Raw genomic sequence first — 16,057 nt, forward strand, 5'->3', positions numbered from 1 at the left:
ATCAGACAGCATTCATAATGGCACTTTAAAAGGTAAAGGTTAAGGTTTTGTCCACATGGGGAAACTCTGTTTCAGTGAGATTCATACGTTGCCTAATTTAACATACACACAATATATAAAGATAAAAGACATGACATCGACAAGTTGCAGACACCAATATATCACAGTATTACACCTAATTTAAACTCTAATCTAACAACAGAGTTATACATTAAAGTATTGCTCAATCCCTTAGTTAAATACTAGTCTAACCACATTATTGCACATATACAGTATTGTTTATAGTATTATACAATCCCTTGGTAAAATACCAGCCTAACTAGAATATTTGCACATATTGCAGTTATGCAATATAACTTAGAATTTATTAGTGTAGCCCCAATGCTGTAAAAAGTTATGAAAATCAGAAATAATAAATGGTAACCTGTCTAGACAGTTAGGCAGAGTGGAGGGTAAGTAAAATTAAGCTTGATTAGTAATAACAATTAAACAAACAAAGAATTAAACACTTTTTTCAAGGATTTAATCAGTTGTGGTATGAATAACTGTTAAATACATCTTTTAAATCGTGCATACCATTTTATTTGGTGAATCTGATATTTAAAAATGATGTATTTTTATTTCTTCTCAGGTTAAAACTTCTGTTGCCATGGCTGGAGTCCCGTATCCACGAGGGCTGCGAGGAGCCGGCCACCCACAATGCTCTGGCCAAGATCTACATCGACAGCAACAACACACCTGAGCGTTTCCTGAAGGAGAACCCGTTCTACGACAGCGCTGTGGTCGGACGCTACTGTGAGAAGAGAGATCCCCATCTGGCCTGTGTGGCCTATGAGAGAGGCCAGTGTGACCTGGATCTCATCAAAGTGTGTAGTTCAGATTACACAGCATTTCAGATGATCATTTATCTAAATCATATTGATATAAGTCTTAAATAAGTATGTTTCTGATGTACTAGGTGTGCAATGAGAACTCATTATTCAAGAGTGAGGCCCGATATTTGGTGCGGCGGAAAGATCCAGAACTTTGGGCGAATGTGTTGGAGGAAAACAACCCCTTCAGGAGACAACTCATCGACCAGGTAAGGTTTTCTCCAGCTCCACGTCCGAACTGATGTAGACTGTGAATGACTAATATGTTTACTTTTTTTTTTTTTTTTTTTTTAACTTTATTTTTATTGAGTCATTCAGTTTACAATATAATGGAGAAAAAGAAAAAGGAACAAGAAAGAACAACAAGGAAGAAAGTGCACAGACGGAAAAATGTACGCATATATATCGTTACACAGAGAAAGATATAACAATATGTATATAAGCGGTAGATCCAAGGTTTTGTACTGTTTATCCACAGTCTACTCTTCTTGTCAAAACAGGACTAAACCATTCACACACTAGTGTACAACAAGACTGAGAGAGCACATCAAATAGGACAGCAGAGGGCACTGTACTCAAGCAAAAAATAAAAAAGTAAATAAATAGAAAAGTAACAAGATAAAACAGAGCACAAGTTGTGATAGTGTCGCTTATTCAGGATGAGCTGTCCATTTCCTCCATAATACAGTGAATTTGTCCATGTTCAAGTTCAAAGAAAAAGTCAGTTTTTTCATGTTATACATTTGTTTTACAATTGCGGTCCACTCTTCTTCAGATGGAGACTCTTTCGATAGCCATCTTCTCGTAATAGCTTTTTTAACGGAGACCAACATTATTTTAATCAAATAATTGTCAGTAACACTGATTGTGGGGGAAATATTACCAAGATAAATTGTACAAAAATCACGTTTAATCTCAAAGCCCAATATTGAATTAATTTTCACCACTACATCCCGCCAGAAAGAATGTATAATCGGACAGTCCCAGAAGACATGGAAATGGTCCGCCTGTGCGTTTCCACACTCTCTCCAACACTTTCCATAACTTGTCTGACCATTCTGAAGCTGTTTGATTTTGGGAGTGATAAAAAATCGGATTATATTCTTCCACGAAAATTCCCTCCAATAGCCAGAGCTAGAAGTGCTCATTTGAGTTTTGCAAATGTTCAACCAGTCATCTTCTGAAATGGTTATTTTGGCTTCTTTTTCCCATTTGGATTTAACATAAAGAGTAGAAGTACCATTAAATGACTGTAAACAGGTATAGATTTTAGAAATCAATTTCCGGTTTAATTTAGATTTATATGCCTCAATCAAAATGTTTATTAAATCAGAACTGCCTTCCTCTGTTAATATGTTTACTTTTGTTCACTCCTTTTTTCTTTTAAATTTCAGGTGGTGCAAACAGCTCTGTCAGAGACCCAGGACCCAGAGGAGGTGTCAGTCACAGTCAAGGCCTTCATGACTGCAGATCTGCCCAATGAGCTGATTGAGCTGCTGGAGAAGATTGTACTTGATAACTCTGTCTTCAGTGAACACAGGTACAGCAGCCTTAACACTGATGATAATTTAACCACACTTGCCATCTTTATAATAATCTTCACAATAATCTCTCTGTCCCATTTATTTTTCCAGAAACCTTCAGAACCTGCTGATTTTGACAGCCATCAAGGCAGACCGCACTCGTGTGATGGAGTACATCAACAAGCTAGACAACTATGACGCTCCAGATATTGCTAATATTGCCATCAGTAATGAGCTCTTTGAAGAGGCTTTTGCCATTTTCAAGAAGTTTGATGTCAACACCTCAGCCATACAGGTAAAATAGATGCATAACAACTAGATATGCTTTGACATTATTATCTGAGTACCATCAGATTATTTCTTATATTTAACAATTATGTTGTTAAGTTAGTCTGCATAAGATATATTTATAGAGACTCCACTTTGGCAAAAATTGCATTTTGAGTCTTTATTCTCTTTTTAATGTTAAGCGCTTTCTTAGCGCAGACACTTTTCCCAATAAAAGTATTAATCATGGTGTCTAAATTTTATTTGCCAGTATGAGTAATAAAGAGCTGTGCTGGTGATTGCTGCTGGTTGTATAAGTGCACCTTTAATTACTACGTAGTGAAAAATGCAGTATTTGCTTTAGTTGCTGGACATTAACAGTAAATTACAACAAGTAAAACTCAATTTTATTACTTGTGTTTTATGTCTTTGTGTAGCTACATATATGTCATATCATATAATGCAACTCTTTCCTCTCCCCTCTCTTCTGTAGGTACTGATAGAGCACATAGGGAACTTAGATCGAGCCTATGAGTTTGCTGAGCGCTGTAATGAGCCTGCGGTGTGGAGCCAGTTAGCCAGAGCTCAGCTGCAAAGGGACCTGGTCAAAGAGGCGATTGACTCTTACATTAAAGCTGTTGATCCCTCAGCATACATGGAGGTGGTCAACGCAGCCAGCAAGAACAGTAAGCTTTTGATTTTTAGCATCACTAGCAGTTCACATTGAGTGTTTTTTTAATGTAATTGATCAGCATTGAGCTTTAAGATGTCATTTGTGTTTCACAGATAACTGGGAAGATTTGGTTAAGTTCCTCCAGATGGCTCGAAAGAAGGCCAGGGAGTCATACGTCGAGACAGAGCTGATCTTTGCTTTGGCTAAAACAAACCGTCTGGCTGAGCTGGAAGAGTTTGTCAGTGGGCCCAACAATGCTCACATACAGCAGGTAAGAAAGCTATTATGTATGTAGCTATTGTAACCCTAACTAGTAACCACACATACATCTAGTGATTCTCTCTCTCTGTCCCTCTACAGGTGGGCGATAGATGTTATGAGGAGGGGATGTATGAAGCAGCCAAACTCTTATACAACAACGTGTCAAACTTTGCTCGACTTGCATCTACACTAGTCCACCTCGGAGAGTACCAGGCCGCTGTGGACAGTGCCAGGAAAGCCAACAGCACACGGACATGGAAAGAGGTAACTGGCTCACAACATAAAGCTAACCTCTGCGCATCGAACCTTAACCCAGCAGTGTGAGGATGGTTTGAGGTGTAAAAGGCTGCACAAGGCATCTGGAATATTCCCATATGAAGTAACTAATACTGAGTATATACAATATGTGATACTGTATGGACAGTGTGAAATAAGATCATTTTTCCAAACTTAAATATATTCTAGGGGAAAAATATGAGAAACAAAAGTGTGTATGTGGTAGAAAGTAAGTAGAAACAATACTGTAATCTATATTAGAATACTTTTAAAATATTTTTGTGATTATTAGATTAATTAACTGGCCAAATTTTACTAGATAATGCAGTGCTAAGTAGTCATTTGCCTTTGAACATGGGCAGAGAACCTTAGTATCATGTTTCAGCTTTTCAGCTAGAATGATTGATTTTTATTTATATCACTGTGTGATCTGAGCTTGGTCTGCACTACTGCAATTACAGGATGCTATATTTTACATTCTTATATTTCCTCTTTTATGTCTGCTGTTTTCCTTCCTCATCGGTCATTCTGGCCTCCTTCCTTTTTCTATCAGGTGTGTTTTGCATGTGTGGACGGTGAGGAGTTTCGGCTGGCACAGATCTGTGGTCTCCACATAGTGATCCACGCTGACGAGCTGGAGGACCTGATCAGCTACTACCAGGACCGCGGGTACTATGAGGAGCTCATTGCTCTGCTGGAGGCCGCACTGGGTTTGGAGCGGGCTCACATGGGCATGTTCACTGAACTTGCCATCCTCTACTCCAAGTTCAAACCTCAGAAGATGAGAGAGCACCTTGAGCTCTTCTGGTCCAGAGTCAACATCCCAAAGGTAGGGTGTGTTTGTCTGTGGATATGTATTTCATGAATCAAAGAAAGCATCATACACAAGGATACTGTGCACATAAGATTCCTGTTTTTTGTAGCTGTATCATGACCCCACGTATTTCTGTATCCTTAAATTGAGCAATAATCTCGTATAACCCTTCAAAACTTGAAAGTAGTCTCAATAATATGTCATGAAGTTTAAAAAAAATTGTTGGCTGTTTCTCTTGGTTATTAGACTTCCAATACAATGTGAGAGTTTGCACACAAGTCTTTCCCATCTGAAGTAACTGCGGAAAAAACACTATCACCTGCATTTGTCAAGATTCATCTGGACCTCATTCTGTTAATACAGCAACCTGATAAAAACCTGAAGATACATACCTGTAGTAAAGAGCGTAATCGACAAAGAAATTATGCTTTATTTCCTGACATGACAACATGGAGCTGGAGGCATTATGTTTTCAGTTTGTCTGTCCCATTTTTGTATACAGAATATTTCAGTAACACCTTGAGGGAATTTTTTCACCTTTGTTACAAACTTCCACTTGGACTCAAGGATGAACTGATTAGATTTCAGTGATCATAGGTCACTGTGATAAAAATGATGAATTGGTGACATTTTACATCCACAAGACTGTATGTTTTTTCACTGGAAATTATGAACTGGAATCATACATGTCAACATAGTGATAACTTCCATTTCACCATAAAATACACTTATTCAATTCCCGCAAAGGGTTATATAAACAAATAAAATGGGAAAGGAGGCCTTTTTCTAAGTCAGTCTTTGACCACTGTGAGGGTTTTACCCAAACATACCAATTTGAGTCCTTGAATCAAAACCTTCTAGACTAGAAGACTATTTCAGTGTTTTTTAATTCTGTGTTTTCTGTCTTTTGCTTACCAGGTACTTCGTGCGGCAGAGCAGTCTCACTTATGGGCAGAGCTGGTTTTCCTTTATGATAAATATGAGGAGTATGATAATGCTGTCATCACAATGATGTCTCATCCGACAGATGCGTGGAAAGAAGGGCTCTTCAAAGACATTATTGCTAAGGTAAACTGTTGAAGTATTTGCTGACTACTTTCCTTGTCGAACATCTTTACTTATATTCCATATTTATGATATTTACATGTTCTTTTTCTCCTCAGGTTGCCAATGTGGAGCTGTACTATAAATCTCTTACCTTTTACTTGGAGTTAAAGCCGCTCCTACTCAATGACCTGCTGACTATACTGTCTCCACGGCTGGATCACAGCCGAGCCGTCAACTTTTTCAGCAAGGTAATCGTCAGCTTCTATTAATGATTCCCCCTTTCTTTTTTCTTTACAGTTTGTATTGTTGACATGAAAGGGTATGACTTGTTTCTGCTTGACCAGGTAAACCAGCTGAAGTTGCTCAAACCCTACCTGAGGTCTGTCCAGAATCACAACAACAAGTCCGTCAATGAAGCTCTCAACAACCTGCTGACAGAGGAGGAGGACTACCAGGTCTCTTCGCCATTCTGTTACTCGTGTTAATATTAGAGAATTGACAAAATAACGTTAACACTTAATCAATTAATCAGATAAACTTTGAAGTAACAGTAACTTGTTTGTTTCACATTTTGACTGTGCCTTCCTTATTGTCAAGTGTGATTTGTAAGACTTTTTCTCTTTACATATGACATAATTTGGTGGATTTTTGACAAGTGTCACTGCAGGTAGGGCACTGGCCTCTTTGGGCCTCCTTCGACCTAATGCCAGCCATATTTGGAGCAGTGTTTGTGATTTATGTCAGTTCTTTCTTTTTAAATGTTAACATTATTGTTCTACTTACTGTATGTTTTAGATTTGGATGTTGTAGGTTTTATTATCTTTGATAGTAAAATGTATCATATCACTTATAGTTGAAACTCTACAGTTCAGAATATTTGAGACTGAAATCCTCTGAGTAGACTCAGTTACTGTGACCACTATATGGCACTGCTGAGGTCAGCTACTGTGACCACTAGATGGCACTGCTGAGGTCCAGTTATAATGAACTCACTGGATTATGTCTCCATTCATCCATTCATGCTTTTTGTTCTGATGTATTTTTTTCCTGTCTGTGTGGGTTATATGTTACCTACAGGGCCTGAGAGCATCCATTGATGCCTACGACAACTTTGACACCATTAGTCTGGCACAGAGGTTAGAGAAACATGAACTGATTGAGTTCAGACGCATTGCTGCTTACCTATACAAGGGCAACAACCGCTGGAGACAGAGTGTAGAACTCTGCAAGAAGGACAAACTCTACAAGGTAAGAAAAATACATTCAAACAAAATGTTTGAGAAAAGAAAAGAAAAGTCCTGCTATACTCCCGACAGTAAATCCTTCACACACAATACCTTCATGCCCACATAGATGGCACTGTTTGTTTATACTTAAGATATACCTATGTTCGTTATCTGGAGACAGATACATGGATTGGCAAACATCAAGTTAAGATAGGACAAAAATATCAGTCACCAGTGGCCATCTCCTTACAAAAAAGATTGTTTATACAACAACTGAAATCAGTCTAGCATGAACACCCATAATTTGCTTACCAACCAGGCATAGGGGTGGGTGATGCAGTCTGCCTGATGCACAGATCACTCTCACACCATGAGAACACCAGGAGCATTGTGAGGCTCTTACTTGTGGACTTTAACAGTACTTTTAATACAATACAGCCATCACTGCTCAGGGGGAGCCTTGTAGGAGGAGGAGTAGATGGCCACCTTGCTGCATGGACTATTGACTACCTCCCTAACAGACCACACACCCGTGTGTGAGACTACATACTACTACTGTGTGTCTGATTAAGTGGCCACAGGCCATGATGCTCTCTCCTTTTGTCTTCACCCTTTATATATTGGACATCAGTTACCAATGAAAGAAGTGCTACCATTTTTATTGAGCTGCTATGACAAGAGAATTTCCCAGGTATGGGATTAATAAAGTCTATCTTATCTTATCTTAACCAGTCAATTAACTGCACACCTTTGTCTTGCCTAGGATGCCATGCTGTATGCAGCAGAGTCTAAAGATGCTGAGTTGGCAGAGACTTTGCTCCAGTGGTTCCTGGAGGAGGGCAGGAAGGAGTGCTTTGCGGCCTGCCTGTTCGCCTCTTATGACCTGCTGCACCCTGATGTGGTGCTGGAGCTGGCCTGGAGGCACAACATCATGGACTTTGCCATGCCATACTTCATCCAGGTCATGAGAGAGTACCTCACCAAGGTTGGTACTCAACTGAAAAACAGCACAGTTTCCTTATTTTATGCTATAACTTGTTTTGCAAAATGATGTTTAATTAGTGGATATTCCTAAAAAGAAACACACACCTTGTCATGTTAAATTTTACTGTGTACTAAAATTGATTTATTTTTCTCAGATTGTTTAATTTCCTGTAGAAACCTGTCTCTCAAGGTGAGAGATGGACAATAATCCACAATAGTAATATCTCTGGAGCAAAGGTTTTCAAACTGAGGTGCGCCTCCCCAGGCGGGTGCAAAATAGTTGAAGGTGGAGCACGGATCTAAAGACGTTAGACGCAATTTGTTTCAAATCTCAGTCAAGGAATCCACTTAGAAATCATAGAAAAAAAGACACCAGGACTTATCACATTATTATGTTTTCTAAAGTATCAAAGTAATCCAGTGATGGTTGTCTGCACATTCATGTTTACATTGCAAACAGGAACTGCTAATAGCAAATACGCATAATACCTACTTTAAACAAATATAGGCTAAAAAAACAGGGCTCAAGTTGTAGCCCACAGATAAGTCACTGAATCCATGGCCATATTGTGCTGTACATCCTGTTTACATCCCCAAAGGGTTGTGGAAACTGTAGTTCCAAAACTGACAACATAATTACCCCTCAAATTGAAGTAAGACAGGAACAAAGAATAACAATAGGATTGACAAAATCCATTAATGTGAATTTGTAATATGTTGCACTATCAATATTTTTATCACATTACTGAAATCCAGTCTTAGCTAAAAGGGGGGCATACTGCATCAGACATTGAAACCCCTGCTCTAGAGGTCTACTAATAGATGAAAGAGTGGAAGAAGACAAGTATTTAAGTTAACTTAACAGTAAAATTAAACTCCCTCTGAATCATGGTCTTCCCAGTTTCCTAAAATGTTGACCTGTAGACATGTGAGGTCACTTTAGGTCATCTCTTTGGGTTCTTTTCCAGGTTGATGAGTTTGCAGCGCAGGTGACGGTCTCTGGCCCTCTTTTTATTTCTCTTATGTGTTCTGTTTGTTTTTTGTTGTAACTTGTCTCTTAGGTTTCTGATGTAGGAACCTAGCATGGACTGTAGACTGAGTACGGCCTAACTAGCTCTGGTCCTGGAGAGCTGTAGTAGAAGTATGTGTGCAGGCTTTTGTTCCAATTCAGCACCAACACAACATGTTTTTTAATTTTTATCTACTGGAAGCAGTTTCCAAATTATCCTCCTTGGGAAGCTGTCCTTGTTCTTTTGGGTTAATGAATTTTCATTTTCAGGTGAAGTTTTATGGCAGTCTAGCAGAAACGACCTAATGAAAACAAAGAAGCAGCAGCCAGAGAAACACTACTGTCTCAGTGCCAACATAAAAAGGCACCAAGCTAATGGAATAGAAAAGTTGAATTTAAACACCTTTGCAATTCCTTCAGTGGAAATGTGCTCCTAAAACATTTTAATTAGGGATGAAATTCCCCAAATTGTTGCAGAAGTTCATGACTGTAAAGGTTTGAAAACCACTACATGAAGGAAATACTGTATCAGCTACAGTACCTGTTAACAATGGAAATATAATCAGCTGCTGCTTTTGGGTAAATATCCAACAACTAAGGATCATGGGTGCAGCTGATAATGAATTCCCAGCATTTTTAAACTGGTTGAATTGTGTGACGCTGAACTCCTCCAGCTGCCATATTTCCTGTATCCAGAGGGTTTAGTGTGGTCTGAAATGGAAGTCTTGAATCACTTGAGACCCCACTAATGCAAACACTGTGTTGATGTTGGGAACTAAAGCCTGCACACCATTCTTCAGATCTTCAGGACCAGGATTAGTTTTTCTGGCCTAACAGATACCTCTCACCTCTCTAACTCTTCTTTTATGGGGCTGCATCAAGTCTTATGTGGCATTTTTTATAAATGTCTCTCAGATACTGATACCTTCAGTTGTTCTGACGCAAATTCATAAGATTTAGACGATATTATGAGACTGAGTGATCTTTCCACCTGTCTTATGTTCTCCAAAGAACATAAATGAAGGTGGGTAAGGAGAGAGAGCCACTCTAGACTTGTTAGATGCATCCCCATGTTTCTAACTTCAGGTTAACAAATTATAGTCTAAATTTTGAACTGTTACATCAGTGCAGGGCTACAAACACTTACTTTAAAGGCTTTGGGATCCCTTCATTTGCTCACTTTCTCTGGGAAAAGTAGCAGTTTATTTCTGCTAATCAGACAGTTTATTTTCTAGAGACCAAACAATTTGTTTCTTACATCACTGGCCAAACTGGTTGGAATGGAATCAATGCAGCCACTCAGGAAGTGAAATGCGGACTCCTTTTTACTACAAAATAGAAAAAACACACACCACGAGACCGCAGTATGGTCTTACCAGATGTTTTTTTTGTAGCTATGTCTCTCATCAAACAGGCAGCACAGGAATGTCTTGTTTTATTTACTAAAATCAATTTCTATCCCCTGATCAGGCACTTTTGGAAATTTCTCTCCGTTCTTGCTCTCTAAATAATATTTTATAGCCATATTAAGACAAGTGCTTCACAGGTGATATTTAAACTTTTCATTCTTTTCTCCAAACTTTTTTTCCTCATCTCTTCCAATCATGACTCAACAGAAATTCCTGCATTTAAATACCTGCCATTAATTGACATGACCCATTGTTTAAACGGATCTCCACTTACATCAGAAACCTTTTTGTCTTCAGCTTTTTCCACGGTTGAAGCACAATGCCTGAATATTTCTTTGCACTCAGCAACTAGGGAAATTGGCACCGCATCCAAACTCACTGCATAAACATGCCTGGCAAGGATGAGCTTAACCTGTGAGCTTTTAATTGGTAGCTTTTAGTCTAGCAGCATACACTCCATACAATGAAAATCTGTGAGGAGGGCCTGCTTACAGCAACGAATGAGATGCATGTGGAAGCTGTGATTGCCATTTATTGATACAATGTTAATTGTGAATGGCTGGAAATGTAGTGTCAGCATTGTAGGCATGTATAGCTTTTTCTTCACTTAATATACAATGTAATATTTCTTTAACCTTGAATCCCCCTCTAATACTGCTTTTTAAAGAGTCAGTCCATCCAAATCACAAAAAATGTGCCTTTTTACTCCTTGTTGTATCTAACCATGAAGATAGTTTCATTTTTTTGGATCTGTGATGCTCAAAGGGCAAAAAATTGATTGACATTTTAGAAAATCAATGTCCTGGTTATTCACGATGATCCACTGACCTCCCTATTAACAGTTTTCTTAATGTAGGAAATTATGAAAACAATGATGCCTCTAAATAATGACATTGTGTCAGCAATGAGGATTTACTCTTTTTTTTAAATGTCATTTTTTGATGCTTTGAGCAAGTCCCTTTAATTGGGGTGATGGCAGACATCTCAGCAAATATACCTTAATGGCTAGATATCTTAAGGAATCAAGTGGGAAATTATTATTTTGGTTTGTTTTTTGTTTTTGATTTGCGTGAACTGCCTCTTTAATTGTGCATAGACTGTGGACTTAACATCTGTACTTGAAACTGTATTAGAAATTCTCAACAAACCTGCATGGCATCTTCTCTTAGGTAACTTCAGTGTAGCTGCAGTGCTGTATGTAGTATTGTGTTTGAGAAGTGAGTATAATCTTCTGTGTTAGCTAGAAATACTTGTCAGTGCTTATACTTGTCAAGACTCCAGCATAGTCTTACAACTGTAGTATTAGAGTTTTTGATCTATTATAGTACATCACACAAGAAATGATCATTTGAGTTTAAAAAATAAAAGACATCACTGCTATCACTAGATTGTAGGTATCCAGCAAACATCTTTATTTAATTTATTTAATTTAAAGGACATAGTTGGTGATTTTCTATGTTTCTTATTGTAAGCAAATCTCATCTCAGAGCCAAACCAACAATGAAATCATCCTACTTATAAGTATTGTGTGTCTATCCAAAGGCTGATATATGTTATTACTCTGTGTCGTAGACCTCCATTGTTGTAAAAACCTAAAATGAGCCACACTGCTGCACTGGGTGACATGTTCCTTATATTATGAAGAGTATGAGCATGTTAGTTTGTTTAGAATGGGCTCGAAAGACTAAAAACAGTAATAATGTATTCAGTCTGAGGAGAGGGAGTTTCCTTGTAAAGCAGAGGACCGTGCATGCACAGAAACATGGTTCTGTTTACAGAGCTTCGCTAACATGTTGTGCTACATATCACAACCTCTTGACTTTGTGCTGCAATTTAAATTCCTCCAAGTACTTTGAGACTTTGGAGACTACTACTACTTACAAGTAGGATCAATGTATTGTTGGTTTGGCTCTGCACACACAGATTTTTGACAGTAAGAAAAATATGGAAACCTGCATTAGCGATTAAAATTAGCATTTGAATGGCCTGCAAAGCTGAGTACATGGAGTACAATGTTTCTGTAGGATACCTACAATGTATGAAATAAGACATTCTCTTGTTCTGTAGAGAACATGAGAGAGCGACGTCTGATCTCTCTTGTCTTTGTTGCCCTCAGGTGGACAAACTGGAGGAGGCTGAAAGCCAAAGGAAAACTGAAGACGAGGTGACAGAGCCTCAGCCGATGGTGTTTGGTAGGTTTACAGGCAGTGCGTCACCCTGAGGGGCAGACGCTTTTGGTTCCTAAATAGGAGAAAATTGCAGCCTGCTGTGAAAACAGCAGGATGTGTGCTGCAGTGTTTATCTGTCTAAGGCTATGAAGCCTGGGGTAAAACACATCATTACCAGATTTATACTGATTGGATGAAGGGAATGTTTTGTTGTTTCCTTGGTTTAGGCATTTTTGTTGTGGGGGGAGTCAGCACAGTCACTGGAAAAACTAATGCGCTCATATTGGATTCTTTGTCTTAATACAGTTTTTGGCACAATATAAGGGAAAAATGGTGGTGCCAAAGAGGAGAAACTGCATGTCTTAAATCAGTCAGATCATTAATGGCTCTTCTTTTGCTAGAATAGTGATGAGCTATAAGAGCACCACTTAAAAAGGACATATTTTCCTTTTTGCGATTTTCTGTTATTTTATACTGTTATGATGTTGAATGTCTATGTTAATCATGAATAAAAAAAACAGTTAAAAAAAAACCTGAGGTGAATCTATGTAAAATGTTGAGGGTTGTCTTATAGAGACAGGAGCTATAACGGCCTGTTTCAGACAATGGCTGAACTGAGGGGCTTCATAAAGAGCTAGTATTAGAATTTTTTTTTTGAATTACAAGTCATGCAAATATATTCTAGTAGAGCCCCAGAATATAAACATAGACCTGGAAATTGTACCTTTATGTCGAATTAACTTAAAATCTGATGAAAAAACAGTAAAGCAATGAGCACTTAGTTGTAAAAAGTTTTTGTACTGACATGCAGCCTTCTGTGCATGTATGTGTGTTCAGGCCAGCAGCTGATGTTGACTGCGGCCCCTGCTCAAGTGGCTCCCCAGCCGGCGTACGCAGGCTACGGCTACCCCGCTGCTGCCACCGCTGCACCTGCGGGCTACCCGGCTGCGGCCGCCCCTGCACCTGCGGGCTACCCCGCTGCTGCTGCTGCTGCTGCTGCTGCCGCACCTGCGGGCTACCCAGCTCAGCCCGCCTACGGCTTCAACATGTAAAGGACTGAACTTGTCTCTTCCACCCCTCTCGCCATCTCCCCTCTTACACACACTCACACACCACAAAGACCTGATCCACACTGAACCGTGCTGCTCTGGGTCTCAGCTGGCCAACTGAAACTTCACCGGGACGAGAGCGCACCCAATTTCATCTGAACTGCAATAGAAACTGCTTCTCAGCCCTTCATCTGTCCCTCCTCTCCTCTTCAATACAGCAGGATGGCATCACGGCTGTTGGATACCTTTCTCCACTTGGACGTAATAACTGCATCACTGACCTACACAGCATGAAGTCACCTCTCAGCTCCTAGAGGAATTAACCTACAGAAGATAACATTAGTGACACCAAACCACTCTGTCCTGTTGCTGTTCCATGTAGACTTTGTTAATCATAGAGCAGCTTTCTTTGTTTTATTTCTTCTTTTTTTTCAGCACTGATGAGGAAGAGACTTTGTTACTGAGGAGCAGAGGGGCTTGTGCTTCTTCCCCTCCCTCCAGAAGCACTGCTACAGCCTTATATACATAGAAGAGGAGGAGGAGGCAAAAAAAAAAATAGGCTTGTTTGTTCATGTTTAATTTCACAACTGTCTCATGCTCTGATTAGAAAGATGGTTACTGTGCAATAGTTTTTTTTTTCTGTTTGTCTTTTCACAACAGGTACAGATTGATTTCAAACAAGGCTATGCTGTAAACAGACTAAGAACACTTGTTTATGAGGTTATGGTACTGTGTGTGTGTGTGTGTGTGTGTGTGTGTGTGTGTGTGTGTGTGTGTGTGTGTGTGTGTGTGTGTGTGTGTGTGTGTGTGTGTGTGTGTGTGTGTGTGTGTGTGTGGCCTCTTAAAGCCTTGGAGGGATAGGTCACTAAACCATGAGACACTCAATGAAATTTCCACTCCCTTGCAGCCGCAAAACCGTGTGCGGTTGATCTCATCAGTCAACTTTTCAGGCTCTGTGGTACTGGACGTCTGTCGTTTCAGGATAAAAGTGATAAAAAGACAAAAAGAAAGAATGAAATAATAAAAAATAAAAAAACGCTATAAAAATGCTGTAGTCTGTGCATGTGCTGCCAAACTATAATGCTGCAACCAGGAGCACAATTTTCATGTTACACTCAAGTATATCAAGTATTACTAATGTTGTGTCAAAAAAAAAGTGATGTACAATGAAACTTTCTCACCCGACTAACAGAAAACGGTAATGACACCCCAACAGCAGAGAGACTGAGGAGATCAAAACAAACACAGGGGAACATTAGCTCATGTCCTGGTGCCAGTTGGTTAAAAAAAAAATCATTATTGTACTGAAAGCAGTGTATAATTTAAGATATATTGAAATACCTAACTAATCAAAGAAGTCAAATATTATGGAATACCGTATGTATTGTCTATAGTGTGTTGTTGTAGTCTTAAACAAAGCGTAATGATTTTTGTAAGAAAAAGGACAAAATGCAAAAACAGCAGGTTAATAATAAATGGTCTTGAGGCAAGGCTGCTCAAAGTGGTGACAGTTTGGTTGATTGTTTACTCCCCGTGCTGTCCGACAGTCCTCCTGTATGATATGCTGAGCTCTGTTCCAGTGGTGTCCACTCTGGATTTGTCAAAGCGGAAAGCAAAAAGAACAGAATTTCAAACACGAAGCACTCCCTTTATCTGCACAAGTCATGCATACAGAAAGAGGAATAAAGTTTACACACAGTGTCCTTTGTGCATTTTCATTCATTCAAATCAGGACAAGATTTACAGTCTCTCTAAGGCAGTGGTTCCCAAACTTTTTCACATCAAGGACACAAATTAGATAACATTGCCCCATCTGATAAGATTTTTGCTTGTAAATGTTTTATAACAGGAAGTGTATAAAAACCAATGACCAAAATAGTCATACTTTTTGTCATTGTGTTATTCCTCTTATTGCTGTTAGCACCATGGAAACCACTCAAGGATCCCTGGGACCCATTCACTTTGAGAACCACTGCTCTAAAGGGATCAGCCTCTATTGTTTGTGTGTTTTTAGGGATTGGGTGGGGACTTATACAGCTGTTAACATTATGCAACATCATTTCAGCTGCACGTTTATTTTCATACTTTACTAGAGCCAGGCTGACATTTTTGGTCACCAAGCAGCCCAGACCTGATTGATGGTTTCAGTCCTAATGAGAGCTGCAGCCTCTTTGTTTGGGAAGGGTGTGGCTCACAGATTACTGCCTAGTGCTCAGGAGAATGTTTACGGTTGTGGCGGTGAAAGATTTAATAACAGGGGAATCCGGTTTTATTCTTCCTCGCAGAGATGCTTTCATATGATAAACCAGACAGTGAGGAGAGAGAGAGAGAGAGACGCTACGCTGCGCCCCGCCCTTCTGTTGTGGTACAGAAGTGGCCGGTCTCCTTTCACCCTGCGCTCATATAAACAGCCAGTTTGCCTCCTACTTATCACACCACACACTCCGAGGGTTGCTTCAGTTCACCCGCCTTAAGGTGA

At 39.4% G+C, this 16,057-nt stretch overlaps 1 protein-coding gene across 1 annotated transcript in view; it reads left to right on the forward strand.

Moving 5' to 3' along the window:
* Nucleotides 1–15,234, forward strand: part of cltcl1 (clathrin, heavy chain-like 1) — a 32,572-nt gene extending 17,338 nt beyond the window's left edge. Inside the window, exons 17-31 of the mRNA XM_062416674.1 lie at nucleotides 632–866; nucleotides 959–1,081; nucleotides 2,267–2,412; nucleotides 2,507–2,690; nucleotides 3,156–3,348; nucleotides 3,449–3,606; nucleotides 3,696–3,860; nucleotides 4,426–4,701; nucleotides 5,605–5,754; nucleotides 5,850–5,981; nucleotides 6,078–6,188; nucleotides 6,811–6,981; nucleotides 7,723–7,944; nucleotides 12,478–12,553; nucleotides 13,367–15,234. Of these exons, the coding sequence (XP_062272658.1) occupies nucleotides 632–866; nucleotides 959–1,081; nucleotides 2,267–2,412; nucleotides 2,507–2,690; nucleotides 3,156–3,348; nucleotides 3,449–3,606; nucleotides 3,696–3,860; nucleotides 4,426–4,701; nucleotides 5,605–5,754; nucleotides 5,850–5,981; nucleotides 6,078–6,188; nucleotides 6,811–6,981; nucleotides 7,723–7,944; nucleotides 12,478–12,553; nucleotides 13,367–13,581 (2,557 nt within the window). The 3' untranslated portion in view covers nucleotides 13,582–15,234. The remainder of the gene's footprint in view (nucleotides 1–631; nucleotides 867–958; nucleotides 1,082–2,266; nucleotides 2,413–2,506; nucleotides 2,691–3,155; nucleotides 3,349–3,448; nucleotides 3,607–3,695; nucleotides 3,861–4,425; nucleotides 4,702–5,604; nucleotides 5,755–5,849; nucleotides 5,982–6,077; nucleotides 6,189–6,810; nucleotides 6,982–7,722; nucleotides 7,945–12,477; nucleotides 12,554–13,366) is intronic.
* The last annotated feature ends 823 nt before the right edge of the window (nucleotides 15,235–16,057 follow it).

Source organism: Scomber scombrus, chromosome 4 (genome assembly GCF_963691925.1).
Source record: "Scomber scombrus chromosome 4, fScoSco1.1, whole genome shotgun sequence".
Taxonomy (NCBI): Eukaryota; Metazoa; Chordata; class Actinopteri; order Scombriformes; family Scombridae; genus Scomber; species Scomber scombrus.